Raw genomic sequence first — 25159 nt, 5'->3', positions numbered from 1 at the left:
GTCAGTCACAGTGGTCAGGTATTCTGGCACTATGTACTTTCTGTTTAGGGCCTAATAGGATTCTGGTTTGCTCTGTTAAAAAAATATACATATTTCCAATGTGTCAAGTAATTATCTTTTTGTTTTCTCATGATTTGGTTGGGTCTAATTGTGTTGCTGTCCTAGGGCTCTGTCGGGTCTGTTTGTGTTTGTGAAGAGAGCCCCAGGACCAGCTTGCTTAGGGGACTCTTCTCCAGGTTCATCTCTCTGTAGGTGATTGCTTTGTTATGGAAAGTTTGGGAATCGCTTCCTTTCAGGTGGTTGTAGAATTTAACGTCTCTTTTCTGGATTTTGATAATTGGTCTCTCAGCTCGTTCACATCTTTTTGGAAGTTACCTGTGGCGCTGATGTTGAGGCCGAGGTATGTACATTTCTTTGTGTGCTCTAGGGCAACGGTGTTTGGATGGAATTTGTATTCGTTGTCCTGGCAACTGGGCCTTTTTTGGAACACCTTTATTTTTGTCTTACTGAGATTTACTGTCAGGGCCCAGGTCTGACAGAATCTGTGTAGAAGATCTAGGTGCTGCTGTAGGCCCTCCTTGGTTGGGGACAAAAGCATCAGCTCATCAGCAAACATTAGACATTTGACTTCAGGTTCTAGTAAGGTGAGGCCGGGTGCTATAGACTGTTCTGGTGCTATTGCCAGTTAGTTGATATATGTGTTGAAGAGGGTGGGGCTTAAGCTGCATCCCTGTCTCACCCCACGGCTTTGTGGAAAGAAATGTGTGTGTTTTTAGCTAATTTTAACCGCACACTTGTTGTTTGAGTACATGGATTTTATCATGTTTTCCCCCCAACACCACTTTCCATCAATTTGTATAGCAGACCCTCGTGCCAAATTGAGTCAAAAGCTTTTTTGAAGTCAACAAAGCATGAGAAGACTATGCTTTTTTTTTTTGTTTTTTTTTGACAATTAGGGTGTGCAGGGTGAATACGTGGTCTGTCGTACAGTAATTTGATAAAAAGCCAATTTGACATTTGCTCCGTACATTGTTTTCACTGAGGAAATGTACGAGTCTGCTGCATATCCCACAGTAGTTAGTGGGGTCAAATTTGTCTCCACTTTTGTGTATTGGGTTATCAGTCCTTGGTTCCAAATATTATAAGATTCCAGAGTTGAGGATGATGTTAAAGAGTTTAAGTATAGCCATTTGGAATTTGTGGTCTGTATATTTTATAATTTGATGTAGGATATCATCAACACCACAGGACATTTTGGGTTGGAGGGTTTGTATTTTGTACTGTAGTTCATACAATGGAATTGGAGAATCCAGCGCATTCTGGTAGTCTTTAATAGCTGATTCTAAGATTTGTAATTTATCATACATATGTTTTTCCTGTTCATTCTTTGTTATAGAGCCAAAAAGATTGGAGAAGTGGTTTATCCACACATCTCTGTTTTGGATAGATAACTCTTCATGTTGTTGTTTGTTTAGTGTGTTCCAATTTTCCCAGAAGTGATTCGATTCTATGGATTCTTCAATTACATTGAACTGATTTCTGACGTGCTGTTCCTTTAATGTATTTCTACATTGTTTTAGTGATTCACCATAGTGAAGGCGTAGACTCAGGTTTTCTGGGTATCTATGTTTTTGGTTGGATAGGTATCTACATTTCTATCTTAGGTTTTTGCATTCTTCGTCAAACCTTTTGTTAATTTTCTTATGTTGTCTGCTTGAATTTTTTTTATTTGATAGGGAAGCTCAAAGGTCAAATATACTGTTTAGGCTTTCTACTGCCAAGTTTACACCTTCACTATTATGGTGAAATGTTTTGTCCAGGAAGTTGTCCAAATTGGATAGAATTTGTTGTTGCCTGATTATTTTTTGGCAGGTTTCTTCACTACTTTCCTTCCATCTATAGCACTTCTTAATATTGTGCAGTTCCTTTGGCTTTGATGCCTCATGATTGAGTATTGCTCTGTTCAGGTAGACTGATTTTACTGGGCTGACTGTGAATGCTCTGAGAGACTCTCTCTCTCTCTCTCTCTCTCGCTCACTCTCTCTTTATCTCTCTTCTTGTTTGTAGGCTCGTTCCACCTGATCCACCTGATGTTTGATGACTATGTGCTGTACCTGCTGGAGTCCCTGCACTGCCAGGAGAGGGCCAACGAGCTCATGAGGGCCATGAAGGCAGAGGGCAGCACAGGTTAGACCTCCACCCTTTCAACAACTACTACTGGAGCTGCTTTCAACACTGCTACTACAGCACTGCATTACTTCTGCAACTATTAGTATTACTACAATCACAACAACAACAATTCCTACTACTACGACTACTGCTACTACTACTAGGGTTGCAAAGGGTTGGAAACTTTCTGGTAAATTTCTGGAATTTTTCCATGGGAAGTTAAGCCCTGGAATTTGGGGAATTTTGCTTAAATTCATCAAAAAAGTTAGCTTATAACAGTGAACCTTTTTTTGTGGGATACACATAAGGCAATTCTAGGTCTTGTGGCATATTTTGATTAAACTATCCCCAATTCAATGAAATTGCAACCCTCTGCATGCACAGTGCATTCTTCCATCACATGTACAGCTGATTCTCAAGATCTTGCACACTACTACACTGTCTGAGCCAAGGACTACATGCTTTCTGGTAAGTTTTGATTACAATACTGGGTGGGGTGAATATATTGTATATGACATACATGATTTTTTGTTAACTAGTCAATAGTAGCCTACCGAAAAGTGTGTTTAAATAATTTCTAACTTGTTAACAATTTCTGCTAGTTAGTTTTTGTTACCATGTGGTTTTAGCTTGCTTGAACCTGCTAACTGAGGAGTGTTAATTCACCTGTTTCCATACATGTTTCATTTTAAAACATTTATCTTACAAAGGAGTTGTTTAATCTAACTGCTTAGCTATTTATCTGTACATGGAATTGTATTTGGTTATCTTTTACTCATTTTTTCCCTAATCTTTACAGGAAAATGCCATGGGTACTATTTGATGTGTGGAGACATTTCACTGCAGCTAATGTAGAAGGAAAAGCTGTGTACATTTGCAAATACTGTGCCAAATCATATGTGAAGAATGCAACAAAGATGCAGAATCATCTGGCCAAGTGCATAAAGTTCTCTCAGCGCTCACAACAAGCAACCTCTGCAAAGTCCCTTTACTTCTTTTCGAGGTGAAAATGAGGAATCATTTATATCGATAGCAACAGCTCATGGTCCTCCTGGAATCAGACATTTCTTTGACTCAATGGAGGAACGTAGTCAGAGAAATACTGATGAATGTCTTGCTCGAGCTGGTTCACCTCTGATGCTCACACCTCTGATGCTTCTTCGCCCAGCATACCCCCCTCAAACCAGACATGCTTTATCTACTAATTTTCTGGATGCCAAGTTCAACAGAGTTCAAGTGAAGGTCAAGCAAATTAAAGAGAAAGCAGACTGTATTGCAATTATCTCTGATGGGTGGTTGAATGTTCGTGGGCAAGGAATAATTAACTACATCATCTCCACCCCTCAACCAGTATTCTACAAGAGCACAGACACAAGGGACAACAGACACACCGGTCTCTACATTGCAGATGAGCTGAAGGCAGTCATCAATGACCTTGGACCACAGAAGGTATTTGCACTGGTGACAGACAATGCTACGAACAGGAAAGCTGCTTGGTCTAAAGTGGAGGAGTCCTACCCTCAATTCACACCCATTGGCTGTGCTGCTCATACATTGAATCTGCTCCTCAAGGACATCATGGCACTGAAAACAATGGATACACTCTACAAGAGAGCCAAGGAAATGGTTAGGTATGTGAAAGGTCATCAAGTTATAGCAGCAATCTACCTCACCAAGCAAAGTGGGAAGAATAAGAGCACCACATTGACGCTGCCCAGCAACACCCGTTGGGGTGGTGTTGTCATCATGTTTGACAGTCTCCTGGAGGGGAAGGAGTCTCTCTGCTGATATGGACAGCCCCATCAAGAGGACCCTACTGGATGATGTATTTTGGGAGAGAGTGGTAAACAGCCTGAAACTCCTGAAACCTATAGCAGTAGCCAATACACGGATTGAGGTAGACAATGCCATTCTGTCTGATGTTCAGACTTGCTTGCAGATGTAAGAGAAGAAATCCGTCCTCCCCTGCTCACTTCACTTTTGCTCCAAGCAGAGGAAACTGCAGTTCTGAAATACATTCAAAAGCTTGAATACTGCCTGAAGCCCATATACGATGCAGCGTACATGTTGGACCCCAAGTATGCTGGCAAGAGCATCCTGTCTGGTGCAGAGATCAACAAGGCCTATGGTGTCATCACTACCGTGTCTCGCCACCTTGGCCTGGATGAGGGCAAGGTTCTTGGCAGTCTGGTGAAGTACACTTCCAAGCAAGGGCTTTGGGATGGAGATGCAATATGGCAGTCGTGCCAACTTATCTCATCAGCCACCTGGTGGAAGGGACTTAGTGGATCTGAGGCTCCTTCCCCTGTTGCCTTCATCAGCCTCCAAATCCCACCAACATCAGCCGCCTCAGAGCACAACTGGTCCTTGTTTGGGAACACACACACACCAAAGCACGCAACAGGCTGACCAATACAACAGTTGAAAAATTGGTGGCCAAATTTGAGGCTTTTTGAGCCTGACAATGAGCCATCCTCAACAAGGTTGGAAAGTGACAGTGAAGATGAGCCTCAGAGTCTGATGTTCAAGATGTGGACATTGAGGAGGTCCAGGGAGAAGACATGGAAGCCTGAGAGGAAGACAACCAAAGCTTTAGTTTGTAGACTATCATTTTACGGATGTATGTTGAAAATGTTTTTGGGAGATGCGATGGATCAATGGGGATGATTCAATATTTGTAAGGGTTATCGTCGGAAGAAGACCAAGGTGCAGCGGAGTTAGTGTTCATCTTGACACTTAATTCACTCAAAGAGAACACTATACAAAAAAAATTCGTTACAGTACCCCCCCCCAAGGTGCGGACTCCAGCCGCAAAACCTGACACTGAAGGGGAGGGTCCGGGTGGGCCTTCTTACAGCGGCGGCTCAGGTGCGGGACGTGGCCTCTGTTCCACCCTTGGCTTCGCCCTCTTAGGTGGCGCACCTGGCCGCGCCGAAGGTCTGGTGGGCAACCCTGACTGCGCCCGGCTGGCGGGCGGCGATGGCTACGCCCGGCTGGCGGGCGGCGATGGCTGCGCCCGGCTGGCGGGCGACCCTGGCGGCTCCGGCGGCACTGACCCAGGATTCACCAGGCTGGGGAGATATGAAGGAGGCCCTGGGCGCAGGCACAGGACTCACCAATCTGGCGGGCGGCTCCGGCGGCTCTGGGCTGGCGGGCGGCTCTGGCCCAGGATTTACCAGGCTGGGGAGACATGAAGGAGGCCTGGCCCTGGGCACAGGCACAGGACTCACCAGGCTGGGGAGACATGAAAGAGGTCTGGCCCTAGGTGTAGGCACAGGACTCACCGGGCTGGCGAGCGGCTCTGACTGTTCCGGACAGGCGGGCGGCTCTGGCGGCTCCGGACAGGCGGGCGGCTCTGGCGGCTCCGAACTGGCGGCTCTGACGGCTCCTGACTGGCGGGCGGCTCTGACGGCTCCTGACTGGCGGGCGGCTCTGACGGCTCCTGACTGGCGGGCGGCTCTGGCGGCTCCGGACTGGCGGGCGGCTCTGACGGCTCCTGACTGGCGGGCGGCTCTGACGGCTCCTGACTGGCGGGCGGCTCTGGCGGACCAGGATGGGGAGACCCACTGTAGGCCTGGTCCGAGGAGGCACAGGATAAACCGGGCTGTGGGGGAGCACTGGAGTTCTGGTACGGACGCCCTTTACCCACACTCCAGGCTGAATGCCCACTTTGGCCCGGCACGGGCGGAGAGCAGGCATTGGGCGAACTGGACCCTCCCAGCGCTCTGGAGACACAGTGCGCATCGCCGGCGCAGGATAACCTGGACCGAGGAGGCGCACTGGAGACCAGACGCGCTGAGCTGGCACCATCTGCCCTGGCTCGATGCCTGCACTCGCATGGCACTTGCGGGGGGCTGGTATGAATCGCACCGGGCTTTGAACGCGCACTGGGGACACCGTGCGCTCCACAGCATAACACGGTGTCTTACCAGTACCACGCTGCTTCCGGTAAGCACGGGGAGTTGGCTCAGGTCTACCGCCTGACGCCGCCAATCTCCCCGTGTGCCCCCCAAAAACATTTTTGGGGCTGCCTCTCGTGTCTGCTGCGCTCCCTTTCCTCATACCAACGCCTCTCAGCTCTCGCCGCCTCGATCTCCCACTGCGGGCGGCGATAATCCCCAGCTTGAGCCCATGGTCCACCTTCGTCCAGTAATTCCCCCAAGGTGCGGACTCCAGCCGCAAAACCTGACACTGAAGGGGAGGGTCCGGGTGGGCCTTCTTACAGCGGCGGCTCAGGTGCGGGACGTGGCCTCTGTTCCACCCTTGGCTTCGCCCTCTTAGGTGGCGCACCTGGCCGCGCCGAAGGTCTGGTGGGCAACCCTGACTGCGCCCGGCTGGCGGGCGGCGATGGCTGCGCCCGGCTGGCGGGCGGCGATGGCTGCGCCCGGCTGGCGGGCGACCCTGGCGGCTCCGGCGGCACTGACCCAGGATTCACCAGGCTGGGGAGATATGAAGGAGGCCCTGGGCGCAGGCACAGGACTCACCAATCTGGCGGGCGGCTCCGGCGGCTCTGGGCTGGCGGGCGGCTCTGGCCCAGGATTTACCAGGCTGGGGAGACATGAAGGAGGCCTGGCCCTGGGCACAGGCACAGGACTCACCAGGCTGGGGAGACATGAAAGAGGTCTGGCCCTAGGTGTAGGCACAGGACTCACCGGGCTGGCGAGCGGCTCTGACTGTTCCGGACAGGCGGGCGGCTCTGGCGGCTCCGGACAGGCGGGCGGCTCTGGCGGCTCGAACTGGCGGCTCTGACGGCTCCCTGACTGGCGGGCGGCTCTGACGGCTCCTGACTGGCGGGCGGCTCTGACGGCTCCTGACTGGCGGGCGGCTCTGACGGCTCCTGACTGGCGGGCGGCTCTGACGGCTCCTGACTGGCGGGCGGCTCTGACGGCTCCTGACTGGCGGGCGGCTCTGGCGGCTCCGGACTGGCGGGCGGCTCTGACGGCTCCTGACTGGCGGGCGGCTCTGACGGCTCCTGACTGGCGGGCGGCTCTGGCGGACCAGGATGGGGAGACCCACTGTAGGCCTGGTCCGAGGAGGCACAGGATAAACCGGGCTGTGGGGGAGCACTGGAGTTCTGGTACGGACGCCCTTTACCCACACTCCAGGCTGAATGCCCACTTTGGCCCGGCACGGGCGGAGAGCAGGCATTGGGCGAACTGGACCCTCCCAGCGCTCTGGAGACACAGTGCGCATCGCCGGCGCAGGATAACCTGGACCGAGGAGGCGCACTGGAGACCAGACGCGCTGAGCTGGCACCATCTGCCCTGGCTCGATGCCTGCACTCGCATGGCACTTGCGGGGGGCTGGTATGAATCGCACCGGGCTTTGAACGCGCACTGGGGACACCGTGCGCTCCACAGCATAACACGGTGTCTTACCAGTACCACGCTGCTTCCGGTAAGCACGGGGAGTTGGCTCAGGTCTACCGCCTGACGCCGCCAATCTCCCCGTGTGCCCCCCCAAAAAACATTTTTGGGGCTGCCTCTCGTGTCTGCTGCGCTCCCTTTCCTCATACCAACGCCTCTCAGCTCTCGCCGCCTCGATCTCCCACTGCGGGCGGCGATAATCCCCAGCTTGAGCCCATGGTCCACCTTCGTCCAGTAATTCCTCCCATCTCCAGGAATCCTGAACGATCCTCTCCATTTTCTCCAATGTCCATGAGTCTTTCTCCTGGTGCCTCTCCTTCCTCCTCTGCTTGGTCCGTTTTTGGTGGGTAATTCTGTAAGGGCTGTCGTCAGAAGAAGACCAAGGTGCAGCGGAGTTAGTGTTCATCTTGACATTTAATTCAAACAAAGAGAACACTATACAAAAAAACAGGAAAACCGACAGCCAAACAGTACTGACAGGAAACACACTGAACAGAAACAATTACCCACAAAACCCAAAGGAAAAACATGCTCCTTATGTGTGACTTCCAATCAGCAACAACGAGCTTCAGCTGTGCCTGATTGGGAGCCACACACGGCCCAAAACAAAGAAATACAAAAACATAGAAAAAGGAACATAGAACGCCCACCCAATGTAACACCCTGGCCTAACCAAAATAAAGAATAAAAACCCCTCTCTATGGCCAGGGCGTTACAATATTCCCTTTCTTTTGTTGTTCAGTGAAATCATCCTATGTGAAGAGTCAACTCATTTAATTAAAGTTCAATTCGTAACTACATTATTTTTTTCGATTGGAAGGATTTAATCATTTGCAATTATGTCTACTTATGATAAGGTAAAAGGTTTGTGTTTCTGTCTCCATATGGTATGGTAAATGTATCCAATGCCAAAAACATCTACATTTAAATGGTATTAATATGAATTTGCATATATTCCCATTAATTCCCATATATTAATAATTCCCATGGAAAGTTTCCACCTCTGAATATTTCCCAAAATGTGCAACCCTAACTACTACTACTACTACTACTACTATTACTACTACTTTATAAGACTTTGGAATAACCTTTCCTGCTGCCATCAGTATTGTTGCTGCAGCAACCACAAATGCATTTTAACAACAACAAAAAAATGTACAGTACCTGTCAAAAATTTGGACACACCTACTCATTCCAGAGTTTTTCTTTATTTTTTATATTTTCTACATTGTAGAATAATAGCGAAGACATCAAAACTATGAAATAACACATATGGAATCATGTAGGAACCAAAAAAGTGTTAAACAAATCAAAATAGATTTTCTATTTGAGATTCTTCAAAGTAGCCATCCTTTGCCTTGATGACAGCTTTGCACCCTCTCTATTGACAATACTAATATTGATTGCTGTTTAATACACTGACTCTTGAGGACATAAGAACCTGCTGTCTCTTTAATAGCTTATTGACCTGTGACTCCTTTAATAGCTGAACAAGAGGAAGAGATGATGCTGACGGAGACCACGCCCACCTCCACGTCCCCAGGGCCATTTTCCCCACCGAAGTCTGTCACCTCAGTTGGGGTCCCAGCCACCAGCTCCCCCACCGCTGCCCAGTCCCCAGAGTACACAGGGGCCACAGCCACCACAGGTGAGAGAGACAGACAGCAACACTGGGGGACTGGGGAGGGAACCTGTAAGTGGGGAGGGTTGCTTGGATATAGAGCTATTACTATACTGGAGCTACAATAGAAGCAATGTCACTCGTCAGTGGTCATGTTCTGTAGGTAATGTTATGATCATGTCCAACATAATATACATTAATTAATACATGACAGTTGAATTAAATGGTTAATTAGAATAGGCCTACCTTGCCTGTGCTCATGCATTGGGTTGGTTTCTAAGGGTCACGGCATGGTAAATTCCTCTGTGCCAATCCATTTGTCTCTGTCTGTGTATGTGTTACGTGTGTGTGCCAGGCGCTGTTCAGTCATATACCTGGTCCCTTACGTACACAGTGACAACGTCAGGCGGCACTCCTCCCGAGGGCGGACAGCAGCAGCCCTGCATGCGCAGCGGTGCACCCGTGCCCCCTCCCTCCTCCACCCATCGACTGCCAGTCTACGCCCACAGGGACGAGCACGGGTGAGCTCTCATAGGGGCGTTATGAGCTTACATAGAGGGGTTATGAGCTCTCATAGGGGGGTCATGAGCTCTCATAGAGGAATTATGAGCTGTCATATAGGGGTTATGAACTGTCATAGAGGAGTTATGAACTGTCATAGGGAGGTTTTAAACTCTCATAGCAGGGTTATGAACTCTCATAGGGGGTTATGAGCTGTCATGGGACTATGAGTTCTCATAGAGGATTTATGAGCTCTCATAGATGACTTATGAGCTGTCATAGGGTGGTTATGAGCTCTCATAGGGGGATTATGAGCTCTCACAGGGGAATTATAAGCTCTCACAGGGGAATGCTGAGCTCTCATAGAGGGGTTATAAACTCTCATTGAGATTTTCCGATCCTTCAGAAAGTACTCAAACCCCTTGACTTTTTCCAAATTTTGTTGTGTTACAACCTGAATTTAAAATGGATTAAAGTGAGATGTTGTTTCACTGGCCTACACACAATACCCCATAATGTCAAAGTAGTATTATGTTTGTAGAAATGTTTGCAAATTAATAAAAAATATAAAGCTGAAATGTCTTGAGGCAATAAGTATTCAATCCCTTTTTTATGGCAAGACTAAAGTTCAGGATTCACTCAGTGAGTTTAACATGATTTTTGAATGACTACACAAACAATTATCTGTAAGGTCCCTCAGTCTAGCAGTGAATTTCAAACACAGATTCAACCACAAAGACCAGGGATGTTTTCCAATGCCTCGCAAAGAAGGGCACCTACAGGTATATGGGAAAATATTTTTGAAAAAGCAGACATTGAATATTCATTTGAGCATGGTGAAGTTATTAATTCCAAATCCAAATCAAATGCAAACTTTATTTGTCACATGCGACGAATACAACAGGTGTACAACACCTTACCATGAATTCTTACTTACAAGCCCTTAACCAACAATGCAGTTCAAGAATTAGATTTACCAAATAAACTAAAGTAAAACATAATAAAAAGCAACACAATAAAATAACAATAACGAGACAATATACAGGGGGTACCGGTACCGAGTCAATGTGCGGGGGTACAGGTTAGTCGAGGTAATTTGTACAGTACTTGTAGGTAGGGGTAAAGTGACTATGCGTAGATAATAAACAGCGAGTAGCAGCAGTGTAAAAACAAATTGGGGGGGAGTTGTCAATGTAAATAGTCTGGGTGGCCATTTAGTTAATTGTTTAGCAGTCCTATGGCCTGGGAGTAGAAGCTGTTAAGGAGCCTTTTGGTCCTTGACTTGGTGCTCTGGTACCGCTTGCCGTGCGATAGCAGAGAACAGTCTATGACTTGGGGACTGGAGTCTTTGATAATTTTTTGGGCTTTCCTCTGACACTAGTATATACAGTTGAAGTCGGAAGTTTACATACACCTTAGCCAAATACATTTAAACTCAGTTTCACAATTCCTGACATTTAATCCTAGTAAAAATGCCCTGTCTTAGGTAAGTTAGGATCACCACTTTATTTTAAGAATGTGAAATGTCAGAATAATAGTAGAGAATTATTTATTTCAGCTTTTATTTCTTTCATCACATTCCCAGTGGGTCAGAAGTTTACATACACTCAATTAGTATTTGGTAGCATTGCCTTTAAATTGTTTAACTTGGGTCAAATGTTTGGGTAGCCTTACACAAGCTTCCCACAATCAGTTGGGTGCATTTTGGCCCATTCCACCTGACAGAGCTGGTGTAACTGAATCAAGTTTGTAGGCCTCCTTGCTCGCACACGCTTTTTCAGTTCTGCCCACAAATTTTCTATAGGATTGAGGTCAGGGCTTTGTGATGGCCACTCCAATACCTTGACTTTGTTGTCCTTAAGCTATTTTTCCACAACTTTGGAACTGTGCTTGGGGTCATTGTCCATTTGGAAGACCCATTTGCGACCAAGCTTTAATTTCCTGACTGATGTCTTGAGATGTTGCTTCAATATATCCACAGAATTTTCTTTTTTATGGCAGTTTTGGAGCAGTGGCTTCTTCCTTGCTGAGCGGCCTTTCAGGTTATATCGATATATGACTCGTTTTACTGTGGATATAGATACTTTTGTACCTGTTTCCTCCAGCATCTTCACTAGGTCCTTTGCTATTGTTCTGGGATTGATTTGCACTTTTCGCGTACTATTGTTTGTACAGATGAACATGGTACCTTCAGGCATTTGGAAAGTGCTCCCAAGGATGAACCAGACTTGTGATGGTCTACAATTCTTTTTCTGAGGTCTTGGCTGATATCTTTTGATTTTCACATGATGTCAAGCAAAGAGGCACTTAGTTTGAAGGTAGGCCTTGAAATACATCCACAGGTACACCTCCAATTGACTGAAATGATGTCAATTAGCCTATCAGAAGCTTCTAAAGCCATGACATCATTTAAAGGCACAGTCAACTTAGTGTATGTAAGCTTCTGACCCACTGGAATTGTGATACAGTGAATTATAGGTGAAATAATCTGTCTGTAAACAATAGTTGGAAAAATTACTTGTGTCATGAACAAGGTAGATGTCCTAACCGACTTGCCAAAACTATAGTTTGTTAACAAGAAATTTGTGAAGTGGTTGAAAAACACGTTTTAATGACTCCAACCAAAGTGTATGTAAACTTCTGACTTCAACTGTAGGTCCTGGATGGCAGGAAGCTTGGCCCCAGTGATGTACTGTGCCGCACGCACCACACTGACAGGTCTCTGACCTCCTCCCTATAGGCTGTCTCATCGTTGTCGGTAATCAGGCCTACCGCTGTTGTGTCATCAGCAAACTTAATGATGGTGCTGGAGTCATGGGTGAACAGGGAGTACAGGAGGGGACTTAGCACGCACCCCTGTGGGGCCCCAGTGTTGAGGAATAGCGTGGCAGACGTGATGTTGACTACTATTACCACCTGGGGGCGGCCCGTCAGGATCCAGTTGCATCGGGAGGTGTTTAGTCCCTGGGTCCTTAGCTTAGTGATGAGCTTTGCTGGCTCTATGGTGTTGAATGCTGAGCTGTAGTCAATGAACAGCATTCTCACATAGGTGTTCCTTTTGTCCAGGTGGGAAACGGCAGTGTGGAGTGCGATTGAGATTGCGTCATTTGTGGATCTGTTGGGGTGGATTACTTATTGGAGTGGGTCTAGGATGCTGTTGATGTGAACCATGACCAGCCTTTCAAAGCACCTCATGGCTACCGACGTGAGTTCTACGAGGCAGTAATCATTTAGGCAGGTTACCTTCGCTTCCTTGGTCATAGGGACTATGGTGGTCTGCTTGAAACATGTAGGTATTACAGACTCGGTCAGGGAGAGGTTGAAAATGTCAGTGAAGATACTTGCCAGTTGGTCCGCGAATGCTTTGAGTACACGTCCTGGTAATCCGTCTGGCCCCGCGGCTTTGTGAATGTTGACCTGTTTAACCTGTTGAGGACAGATGTTCCGCTAGCGGAACCCCGTTCCGCCTGCGGAACCCCTAGCCAACAGCCAATGGCATCGCACGGCGCGAAATACAAAACCAACTAAAATACCACAATTCAATTTTCTCAAACAATCGACTATTTTACACCATTTTAAAGATAAGACTCTCGTTAATCTAACCACATTGTCCGATTTCAAAAAGGCTTTACAGCGAAAGCAAAACATTAGATTATGTTAGGAGAGTACATAGACACAAATAATCACACAGCCATTTTCCAAGCAAGCATATATGTCACATAAACCCAAACCACAGCTAAATGCAGCACTAACCTTTGATGATCTTCATCAGATGACACTCCTAGGACATTATGTTATACAATACATGCATGTTTTGTTCAATCAAGTTCATATTTATATCAAAAAACAGCTTTTTACATTAGCATGTGATGTTCAGAACTAGCATACCCACCGAAAACTTCCAGTGAATTTACTAAATTACTCATGATAAACGTTGACAAAATACATAACAATTATTTTAAGAATTATAGATACAGAACACCTTTATGCAATCGCTACGCCCGATTTTCAAATAGCTTTTCGGCGAAAGCACATTTTGCAATATTCTGAGTACATAGCTCGGCCATCACAGGCTAGCTAATTTGACACCCACCAAGTTTGGGGCTCACTAAACTCAGAATTACTATTAGAAAATTTGGATTACCTTTGCTGTTCTTTGTCAGAATGCACTCCCAGGACTTCTACTTTAACAACAAATAATCCATAGTTATATCCAAATACCGCCGTTTTGTTCGTGCGTTCAGGTCACTATCCGAAGGGTAACGCGCGAGCGCATTTCGTGACAAAAAATGTCAAAATATTCCATTACCGTACTTAGAAGCATGTCAAACGCTGTTTAAAATCAATTTTTATGCTATTTTTCTCATAAAATAGCGATAATATTCCAACTGGTTAACGTTGTATTCATTCAAAGGCTGAATGAAAAAAAATGGAGAAGTCTCGTGAACGCGCATCTCAGTCTCACTGTCCCCAGGCTGACCACTTACAAACAGAGCTGTTGTACTTTGCCCAGAGACAGCAGACACCCCATTCCACTTTCTGGTGGCTTTAGAGAGCTAATGGAAGCCTTAGAAAGTGTCACGTTACAGCACAGATGCTGTAATGTCGATAGAGATGCAACAGAAGGACAACAAATTGTCAGAGAGGGCACTTCCTGTATTGAATCTTCTCAGGTTTTGGCCTGCCATATGAGTTATGTTATATTCACAGACACCATTCAAACTGTTTTAGAAACTTTAGAGTGTGTTCTATCCAAATCTACTAATTATATGAATATTCTAGTTTCTCGGCAGGAGTAGTAACCAGATTAAATTGTGTATGTTTTTTATCCGGCCGTGAAAATACTGCCCCCTATCTCAAAGAAGTTAAAGGTTTTGCACACATCGACTACCGAGAGCATTATCACACAGTCGTCTGGATCAGCTGGTGCTCTCATGCATGCTTCAGTGTTGCTTGCCTCTAATCGAGCATAGAAAGCGTTTAGTTTGTCTGGTAGGCTCGCGTCACTGGGCAGCTCGCGGCTGGGTTTCCCTATGTAGTCCGTAATCGTATTCAAGCCCTGCCACATCCGATGAGCATCAGAGCTGGTGTAGTAGGATTCAATCTTAATCCTGTATTGACACTTTGCCTGTTTTATGGTTCGTCTGAGGGCGTAGCGGGATTTCTTATAAGCGTACCGATTAGTGTCCCGCTCCTAGAAAGCACTAGCTCTAGCCTTTAGCTCGATGCTGATTTTGCCTGTAATCCATGGCTTCTGGTTGGGATATGTACGTACGGTCACTGTGGGGACGACGCCGTCGATGCACTTATTGATGAAGCCAATGACTGATGTGGTATACTCCTCAATGCCATTGGATGAATCCCGGAGCATATTCCAGTCTGTGCTAGCAAAACAGTCTTGTAGCGTAGCATCCACGTCATCTGACCAGTTCCGTATTGAGCGTGTCACTGGTACTTCCTGCTTTAGTTTTTGCTTGTAAACAGGAATCAGGAGGATGGAATTAGGGTCAGATTTGCCAAATGGAGGGCGAGGGGGAGCTTTGTATGCGTCTCTGTGTGTGTAGTAAAGGTGGTCTAGAGCTTTTTTTCCTCTGGTTGCACATGTGACATGCTGGTAGAAATGAGGTAAAACAGATTTAAGTTTGCCTGCATTAAAGTCCCCATTCACTAGGAGCGCCACTTCTGGATTAACAGTTTCTTGTTTGCTGAACTGACCAGGTAAAAATCTGGTGTTCTGCCCCTGAACAACTGTTCCTAGGCCGTCATTGTAAATAAGAATTTGTTCTTAACTGACTTACCTAGTTAAATTAAGGTTAAAAAAAATCTATTAAAAACATTATGGCCTTATACAGCTCGTTGAGTATGGTCTTAGTGCCAGCATCGGTTTGTGGTGGTAAATAGATGGCTACGAATAATATACGCACACTGAAGTTGCTTACCAAGACAACAGTGAATGTTCCTGAGTGGCCTAGTTACAGTTTTGACTTAAACTGGTTTGAAAATCTATGGCAACAACCATATTGACAGAGTCTGAAGATTAAAAAAATTATAATAATCTGTTAATATGTTACAATCTTGGTGTGTAAAGTTCTTAGAGATTTACCCAGAAAGGCTCACAGCTGTATTTGCTGCCAAAGGTGATTCTAACATATATTGACTCAGGGGTGTGAATACTTATGTAAATTAGATATTTTTGTATTTTTTTTTATTTTTTAATTGCTAACATTTCTACAAACATGTTTTTTTCACTTTGTCATTATGGGGTATTTTGTGTAGATTGTAGAGAAAAAAATATGTTTAATACATTTTGAATTCAGGCTGTAACACTGTGGAATAAGTCAAGGGGTATGAATACTTTCTGTAGGCACTATATCTGATTTCTTACTCAAAAATATACAGAAGACATTTAAAGTACTACATTAAAATTGTTGTCATCTTATCCAGAGTGACTTACAGTAGTGAGTGCATACATTTTTATACTGGTCCCCCGTAGGATTTGAACTCACAACTCTGGCATTGCAAGCATCATGCTCTACCAACTGAGCCACATTGAACACATGATGTTGACCTGTTTTTGTGTACTCTCTCCAGGTTTACTGGGAGCTATAACTACGGGAGTTACTCTAACCAGCACCCCCACTCCATCCAGAGCCAGTACCCCAGTCTGGCCCACGAACCTGGCATCCCTGCCCCCCTCCACTATCCCGCATACCACCGCACCTCTGCACAGGTCAGTCCCAACTTGGACTCCCAATCACAAATCAGGCCATAGCACCTACTGTACATTCACCTGAGGATTTACTAACAGTGTACTTAATGGAATCACAGTGGAGATAATTCAGTGACATTATACTACGCACATCCATTATACTACTCACGTCCATTATACTAGGCACGTCCATTATCCACTAACCTTTTACAATCTCCATCAGATGACACTCCTAGGACATTATGTTAGACAATGCATGCATTTTTAGTTCTATCAAGTTCATATTTATATCCAAAAACAGCGTTTTACTATGGCATTGATGTTGAGGAAATCGTTTCCCTCCAATAACCGGCAGTCAAGTCAGCACCACTAATTAAATAATTAAAATTAGAAAACATTGGTAAAATATTATATTGTCATTTAAAGAATTATAGATTTACATCTCTTGAACGCAATCAACTTGCCAGATTTAAAAATAACCTTACTGGGAAATCACACTTTGCAATAATCTGAGCACTGCGCCCAGAAAAATACGCGTTGCGATACAGACTAGACGTCATGTTGGGGAGATCTAAAATCGAAAATACTATGTAAATAATCCATTACCTTTGATTCTCTTCATCAGATGTCACTTCCAGGTATCACAGGTCCATAACGAATGTAGTTTTGTTCAAAAAAGCTCATCATTTATGTCCAAAAATCTCTGTCTTGTTAGCACATGATCTAAGCCAGCCGGACTTCTCGTCATGAACAAGGGGAAAAAATATATTTAGGTTCGTTCAAACATGTCAAACGTTGTATAGCATAAATCATTAGGGCCTTTTTTAACCAGAACATGAATAATATTCAAGGTGGACGAATGCATACTCTTTTATAACGTATTGGAACGAGGGTACCCAACATGAACTCGCGCGCCAGGTGTCTAATGGGCCATCATCGTTCCATGGCTCTTGTTCGGTCAGATCTCCCTCCAGAAGACTCAAAACACTTTGTAAAGGCTGGTGACATCTAGTGGAAGCAATAGGAAGTGCCAAAATATTCCTCAGCCCCTGTGTTTTTCAATGGGATAGGTTTAAAGGTAATACAACACATCAGGTATCCACTTCCTGTCAGAAAATGTCTCAGGGTTTTGCCTGACAAATGAGTTCTGTTATACTCACAGACACCATTCAAACAGTTTTAGAAAATTTAGGGTGTTTTCTATCCATATGTAATAAGTATATGCATATTCTAGTTACTGGGTAGGAGTGGTAACCAGATTAAATCGGGTATGTTTTTTTATCCAGCCGTGTCAATACTGCCCCCTAGCCCTAACAGGACTAGGCACGTCCATTATACTAGGCACGTCCATTTACTAGGCACGTCCTTTATACTACGCACATCCATTATACTAGGCCCGTCCTTTATACTACACACGTCCATTATACTACACATGTCCATTATACTACGCACGTCCATTATACTACGCACATCAATTATACTACGCACGTCCATTATACTACGCACGTCCATTATACTACGCTCGTCCATTATACTACGCACATCAATTATACTAAACATGTCCATTATACTACACACATCCATAATACTACTCACGTCCTTAATACTACGCACGTCCATTATAATACGCACATCAATTATACTACACATGTCCATTATACTACGCACGTCCATTATACTACGCGCGTCCATTATACTACGCACGTCCATTATACTACGCACGTCCATTATACTACGCACGTCCATTATACTACGCACGTCCATTATACTACGCACGTCCATTATACTACGCACCTCAATTATACTACGCACGTCCATTATACTACGCACGTCCATTATACTACGCACGTCCATTATATTACGCACGTCCATTATACTACGCACGTCCATTATACTACGCTCGTCCATTATACTACGCACCTCAATTATACTACGCACGTCCATTATACTACGCACGTCCATTATACTACGCACGTCCATTATACTACGCACGTCCATTATACTACGCACGTCCATTATACTACGCACATCCATTATACTACGCTCGTCCATTATACTACGCTCCTCAATTATACTACGCAGGTCCATTATACTACGCACGTCCATTATACTACGCACGTCCATTATACTACGCACGTCCATTATACTACGCACGTCCATTATACTAAACATGTCCATTATACTACACACGTCCATAATACTACTCACGTCCATAATACTACGCACGTCCATTATAATACGCACATCAATTATACTACACATGTCCATTATAATACGCACGTCCATTATACTACGCACGTCCATTATACTAAACATGTCCATTATACTACACATGTCCATAATACTACTCACGTCCATAATACTACTCACGTCCATAATACTACGCACGTCCATTATAATACGCACGTCCATTATAATACGCACATCAATTATACTACACATGTCCATTATACTACGCACGTCCATTATACTACACACGTCCATTATACTACGCACATCCATTATACTACGCACATCCATTATACTACGCACGTCCATTATACTACGCACCTCAATTATACTACGCACCTCAATTATACTACGCACATCAATTATACTACGCACGTCCATTATACTATGCACGTCCATTATACTATGCACGTCCTTGATACTACTCAAGCCCATTATACTACGCACGTCCATTATACTACGCACATCCATTATACTACGCACATAGCCTTATATAAGTCTCCCAGAGCACACACGAGATTTGGTTCTGGGTGCCGAGATTGGCTTTATATTTACTCAACACATTAAGACCCTTTGTCAAACTTCCAACATACTGTATATCTTTATGGCCTGTTTGATGATGGTGACATTTAGCCACAGAGTCTACAATTCCTGCTTTTTTACACTGTTCACCACACCTGCAAGACTTTGTTGGTGGCAATAGTTGTTCTTGGCTTGGGTCCTGGAGTGGACTCCATGGTATTTAATTGACGTCAGAGCAGAGCAGGAAGAAAGGCAGTGCAACACTGTATCAAATCCATTACAAAGAGACTGTTGAAAATGAGGCTGTTTGCTGGGTTATTTGTGTTATAGAAAAGCCTGGAAATCACCTAATCACCATAGTACATCATTACAGAGGCGCAAGAACCACTGAAATATTAGGCATTGAATCAAGCAGAATGAATCAGAAGTCATGCTAAGTTATGAACATTTTTAACGTTGATTCTTGTTTATTTTTCTTCAACATGCCATTATAATGACCTCCCTCTCATATCTATCCACTTATATCTATCCACCTCCCTATATAATACCGAAGAGTGATAGTTTATTCCCGGTTGGGTTGTAGGCGGGACATAAATTCCATCCTAGCTTTTGTAAGGTTGAATTTTTCACAGGCAGTAAATCAGAGAGGAATGTTAATATGAACAGGAAGTGAAAAGGAGAACGGGGCTTGTTAGTATGCAAAACACATTTTATAGCGTTGGTGCCAACAGTGTGGCATGCTCTGGGGATAGACAGACAGAGAGAGAGAGAGGGAAAGAGAGAGTTAGAACTGGTGTGGCACCAAGAGTGGTTAGTTAGAGCCAGGAGAACATTTACCCTGGTGCGGGTGAGAGAATGAGAATGAGAATGAGAATGAGAAAGAAAGAAAGAAAGAGAGAGAGAGAGAGAGAGAGAGAGAGAGAGAGAGAGAGAGAGAGAGAGAGAGAGAGAGAGAGAGAGAGAGAGAGAGAGAGAGAGAGAGAGAGAGAGAGAGAGAGAGAGAGAGAGAGAGAGAGAGAGAGAGAGAGAGAAGGTCAACAGAAGAAAAAAGAAGAGTAAGAGCAGGCGAGAGGTGGAGGGGTGCAGCAGCAGAGTGGTGGTGGAGCTCATACACTGTTAGCCACAGCAGCAAATGGTGTGAGTTGACCCTTCTGATGGTAATTTCCTTTAAAGGGCCCTCCAGCCTCCCTGTCTTTGTAGTGGGAGGAGATCCGCTGGGCCTCAGCAGTCTGAATCCTCCTCTCCTCTCCTCACCAGCGGAAGCAGCAGACAGTGGGAGGTGATCTGGCTGGGGGCCCGGGACCCAGCCCAGAGGGGCCCAGCTCTGTGCTCCACTGTGCGTCCCCTTCCCACCACTCAATAGTCTCTTCATCTCTCTGAGCCAGTGGCCATAGAACTCATAGACCAGGGCAGAGGGGGCGTTTATTAAAATATTGTTTTTCAATGGTCTCTTTTCTGCGCGTGAACAAGAGGTCGCTGAACCACCCATCCTTCTCCCTGACCTGTGATGACGGCCTCTTTCCATGCCACCATCCCTCATAATAGAACTGACTGTTGCCTGTGTGTTTATATTTAGTGGAATAAAGAGGAAATACTTTTACTTCCACTTTTTTCCACCCTGCTCTGAACTTAAATCGGGCACAATGTGTGTGCTTTGTGTAAGAGGGTCTAAGAGGGTCTCTCAAGAGGAAGGGAAGGAGATGACACGAAAGGAACACTTTGTTGGATTTCCCGACCAGTCCCAAATATTTTGTAAGAGGAGCTGATTCTGTCCTCGCTGTTAGTCGTCGGTCACCCTGGGCAACGAAAATACTACCGGCTGACCACTTATCCTAGTCCAACAGTTCCAGGAAGTGTCTTATTTATGTCTACCATTTACAACATGCATTGTGGACTACAGGAAAAGGAGGACCGAGCACGCCCCCATTCTCATCGATGGGGCTGCAGTGGAGCAGGTTGAGAGCTTCAAGTTCCTTGGTGTCCACATCACCAACAAACTAACATGGTCCAAGCACACCAAGACAGTCGTGAAGAGGGCACGACAAAAACCTATTCCCCTTCAGGAGACTGAAAAGATTTGGCATGGGTCCTCAGATCCTCAAAAGGTTTTACAGCTGCACCATCGAGAGCATCCTGACCGGTTGCATCACTGCCTGGTATGGCAACTGCTCGGCCTCCGACCGCAAGGCACTACAGAGGGTAGTGTGTACGGCCCAGCACATCACCGGGGTCAAGCTTCCTGCCATCCAGGACCTCTATACCAGGCGGTGTCAAAGGAAGGCCCTACAAATTGTCAAAGACTCCAGCCACCCTAGTCATAGACTTTTCTCTCTGCTACCGCACGGCAAGCGGTACCGGAGCACCAAGTCTAGGTCCAAGAGTCTTCTGAACAGCTTCTACCCCCAAGCCATAAGACTCCTGGACATCTAATCAAATGGCTACCCAGACTATTTGTATTGCCCCCCCCCCTCCCCCGCTCTTCTACGCTACTGCTACTCTCTGTTATTATCTATGCATAATCACTTTAATAACTCTTCCTACATGTACATATTACCTCAATTACACCGGTGCCCCCGCACATTGACTCTGTACTGGTGCCTCCTGTATATAGCCCCGCTATTGTTATTTTACATCTGTTCTTTATTTATTTGTTATTTTTATCTCTTACTTTTTTAGGTATTTTCTTAAAACTGCATTGTTGGTTAAGGGCTTGTAAGCAAGCATTTCACTGTAAGATAAAATTGTATTTTATTTGATTCATTGTGAATTATAAACATCATAGTGTTACAGAGAAAGTAAGGATGTGTTATTATGTTTCACATCAATTATTACATCAGGGCCAGGAGTTTTGCCTGGTAATTTTACGTGACCAGGAAAATCTCTGGAGTTCAGCTATAGCCTAACTAGGGGCTGGTGTTTCTCCTGTCAGGTCATGGATTCAGGGAAAAGCCCAGCCCTAGATATGATACATACATGTTACATATCACCCTAAAACCCAATATTCTCTTCTGTTCGGCAGTACCCGCTCAACAGCCAGATGTCCCGGATGGAGCCCTGCTTGATGGGAGGTGCTCCTCGGCTGCACCCTACGCCCGTGGCCCCACGGTGGGCGGATGTCTCCCCAGCCAACAGCTGTTACACCAGTCCCCCTATGCACTCCTCCCGCTACGCCGCCTCTGGAGACATGTACTCCCCCCTGGCCCCTCGCAGGAACTCTGAGTACGAACACTCACAACACTTTCCTGGCTTCGCTTACATCAATGGAGAGGCCACCACAGGCTGGGCCAAGTAGGCTTCCTATTCAGCCCTCAGAGAGCGGAGCTGTCCTGGGCACAGTCATGCCCATGCAGCCTGCCAAGCCTATAGATGCAAACGTCCCACTGCCTTTCCCCAACACGACCCAGAGGCACCTAATCAGGAGTATCAGTGTAATGGTAGGGGACAGATGCTGGAGAGTAGCAAAACTGGGTAACCTTGTTAACTTGACCCGCAGGCCACAGCACAGACAAACAAGATTCAGGACTTCTTCTCACATTACACAATCAGAATATTGTGGCGTAGGCCTAGTCTGTTGAGGGCAATAATCGCCTCAATGGTGGTGCTGTTTGTTGTTTGCAGAAAATGGCTGTGCAAACCCTTTGGGATTATAGAAACAGAGGCAGTCGGAAGAATCTCACATGTGGAAGTGTGCAGTGTGAGACTGCCCAGCTGTGCCTTTTCAATTAATGAACACCCATCCCTGCCTGGCAACCTGCCAAGTCAACAAACACTGATCATCACCCCTCCCTCCCTGTACTGGGACACTAATGTACGCAACTCTGTTTACATTGTATACTGTGGCTGACGTCAGTACAGTATCTTAACGATGCACACCATTTTCTCTTGGTCAACACTTACTCAGAGTAGGCCTCTGAGACGTTGTCCAGAAGACATGCTAGCCTGCTGCAGAACCAGGGTCATATTCATTAGGGCACACCGTAGCAATACATTTTGGAACGGAAAATGAACATGAATGTTTCTTATGTGATAAGTTAAGGTTGTCGCTCCCTGTTTGTCTGTTTTCTTCCGTTTGGTGCCTAATGAATACAACCCAGGATGGATTGCCTTAATGTTTCACCACTGGAGCCCAGTCGTCAATTGGCATACAGCCAAAAATCTATGAGAGAAGTTTATGGCTGAGACAAAGCTAAACATGTGGAGAGCCTTTATTAGCTTGTCAGTTTCACATGAATAGTTTTTTTTAATGATCAAGTGCTGTGCCTCAGCCAGATTATTTGTGTGCTGTGTCACAAACTCTGTTGCTGTATTTGTGGGAGGAGGAAAACACTATAGATATATTCTCTGTAACTTTGTAACATTGTGCTCTGTTTTGTTTTCTGTGTTACAGTTGGTATTTTGTTTTGGTTTTTTTATGGATATAGTGAAGGAAACATTAACCTAGTTGTGTGTGTTTTATAATGCACTCAAAGCTACTGTGGACCTATTACCCTATGGGTAGGAATAAAAAGGAACAAATATCAAAGTGTAACACACATGAACTATAGTCACTTTTTTCTGTAAATACAAGCACTCGACAACTTCAGTGGTGACAACTGTTACAGTTTAAACTGATATGCATGTGGAATTATTTGTTGCCACATAAATAATTTCTAAAACCCCAATGCAAATGTGAATTGTGTTCTCATTTCTTTCTTCTTTTCTCTTCTCTCAAACACATACCATTGGTAATGAATATTTCACTGTTCTGAAGTCCGTTTGTGTATAGCCTACAAACCTTGTTCAACCTCATAGTTTTGGCCAGGCTAGTTTCTTTCACTGAAATTCTCCAATGTAACTTGTCTGACTGATAAACTGTCACTGTTATTTATTGATATTGATGATACACAGAACATTCTTTGGAAATATTGATCAATACATTTTCAGGGGAGTGTTCACTATTAAAATGCAATGACACACCACACACCTTAAATGACTTGCAGTTTGGCTTGTGTGAAAGGATCACCACATCGTAGCTCTTGGTTGAATGTTTGGCGTTGTATATCTGGCGTTGTATATCATTGCACAACTCCCCCTGCCTTAAAACCCAATTTGAGTTTGATGTTGACAAAGGAGACCAAATCTTTTCAAATCCTCTGAGCTGATTTTTTACTCCAATCACTTGCCAGCATTGGGAAGACTGGGAACCCAGTGGGGGCTGGGCGAGAAGCGAGAGCCACACTGCGGAAAGAATTACATTTCTATAAAGAGCAGCTCCTGCTGGGGTGTGGTCATCACACGTCAGTCCCGTAACCTTTGACCTTCAAGTTTTCTTACATTTTTTGGAATGCAGATCCCCTGTGCTGTGAGCCCATTTTCCTGGACACCATAAAAGTTCACAACCAAGGCTCTGCATGCTGGAGGCCCGTTCGGTACAATGGTTACAAATGCAATGAACATGGGAAAAGCACACTGTCCTGAAAGACTATAGGCCTTATCACAAACACTTGACACCAGCTTAGAGCAGTCTGGGCCATTGGGGAGGTGTCAGAATGCAGATGAGAACCAGAACTATAATATCATACCCCCTTGGCACTTGCTTACCATATCTAAAATCCTTTGCCCCTTGTAGGGGATGAGTTAATTTAGAAAATTTCAAATTCAAGAGCTATGAGAATGTCAATTTCCAGTTCCATAATGGGGTTTGAATTCATGAATGACTAGCTTGCCGGTAGGGCGCAAGGGAAGGATAAAGACACCCTCCATCCAGTAGCGGTGTGTGGGTAAAATCACTGGGGAAGCCAAGCCCCCCCCCAAAAAAACATATTACAACCTATGTGTTGTGATAATTGTGCTGTTTGCTCTATAACCGGTTAGTTCATATGCCTTGACACCGTGATATATAGGCCCAAGGCAGAGGCAATAAGAAAACAGAATAAATTCACCCACAAATTTGTTTCATTACAAAACCAGAAATCAATATCTGTCCGGTTAAGTCCACAAAACATATTGCATGTAACAAACAGTTACATTACCTACAGCATGGTCAAGCAAGGTAATATCTCA

General features: G+C 45.1%; 1 protein-coding gene across 3 annotated transcripts in view; it reads left to right on the top strand.

Moving 5' to 3' along the window:
• The window catches only part of LOC106561413 (transcription factor RFX4), a 38824-nt gene extending 15046 nt beyond the window's left edge, over positions 1-23778 (top strand). For 2 of the 3 annotated variants that reach the window (XM_014125362.2, XM_014125360.2), the window contains 5 exons: positions 2068-2187; positions 9022-9183; positions 9512-9677; positions 16249-16387; positions 22137-23778. In XM_014125362.2, the coding sequence (XP_013980837.1) occupies positions 2068-2187; positions 9022-9183; positions 9512-9677; positions 16249-16387; positions 22137-22409 (860 nt within the window). In that variant the 3' untranslated portion in view covers positions 22410-23778. The remainder of the gene's footprint in view (positions 1-2067; positions 2188-9021; positions 9184-9511; positions 9678-16248; positions 16388-22136) is intronic. The other variant, XM_014125361.2, reaches the window with a different exon arrangement.
• Positions 23779-25159: the final 1381 nt, after the last annotated feature.

This window comes from Salmo salar, chromosome ssa10 (assembly GCF_905237065.1).
Source record: "Salmo salar chromosome ssa10, Ssal_v3.1, whole genome shotgun sequence".
Taxonomy (NCBI): domain Eukaryota; kingdom Metazoa; phylum Chordata; class Actinopteri; order Salmoniformes; family Salmonidae; genus Salmo; species Salmo salar.
The sequence above is the reverse complement of the archived record's forward strand: the minus strand, read 5'-3'. Positions and strand labels throughout refer to the sequence as shown.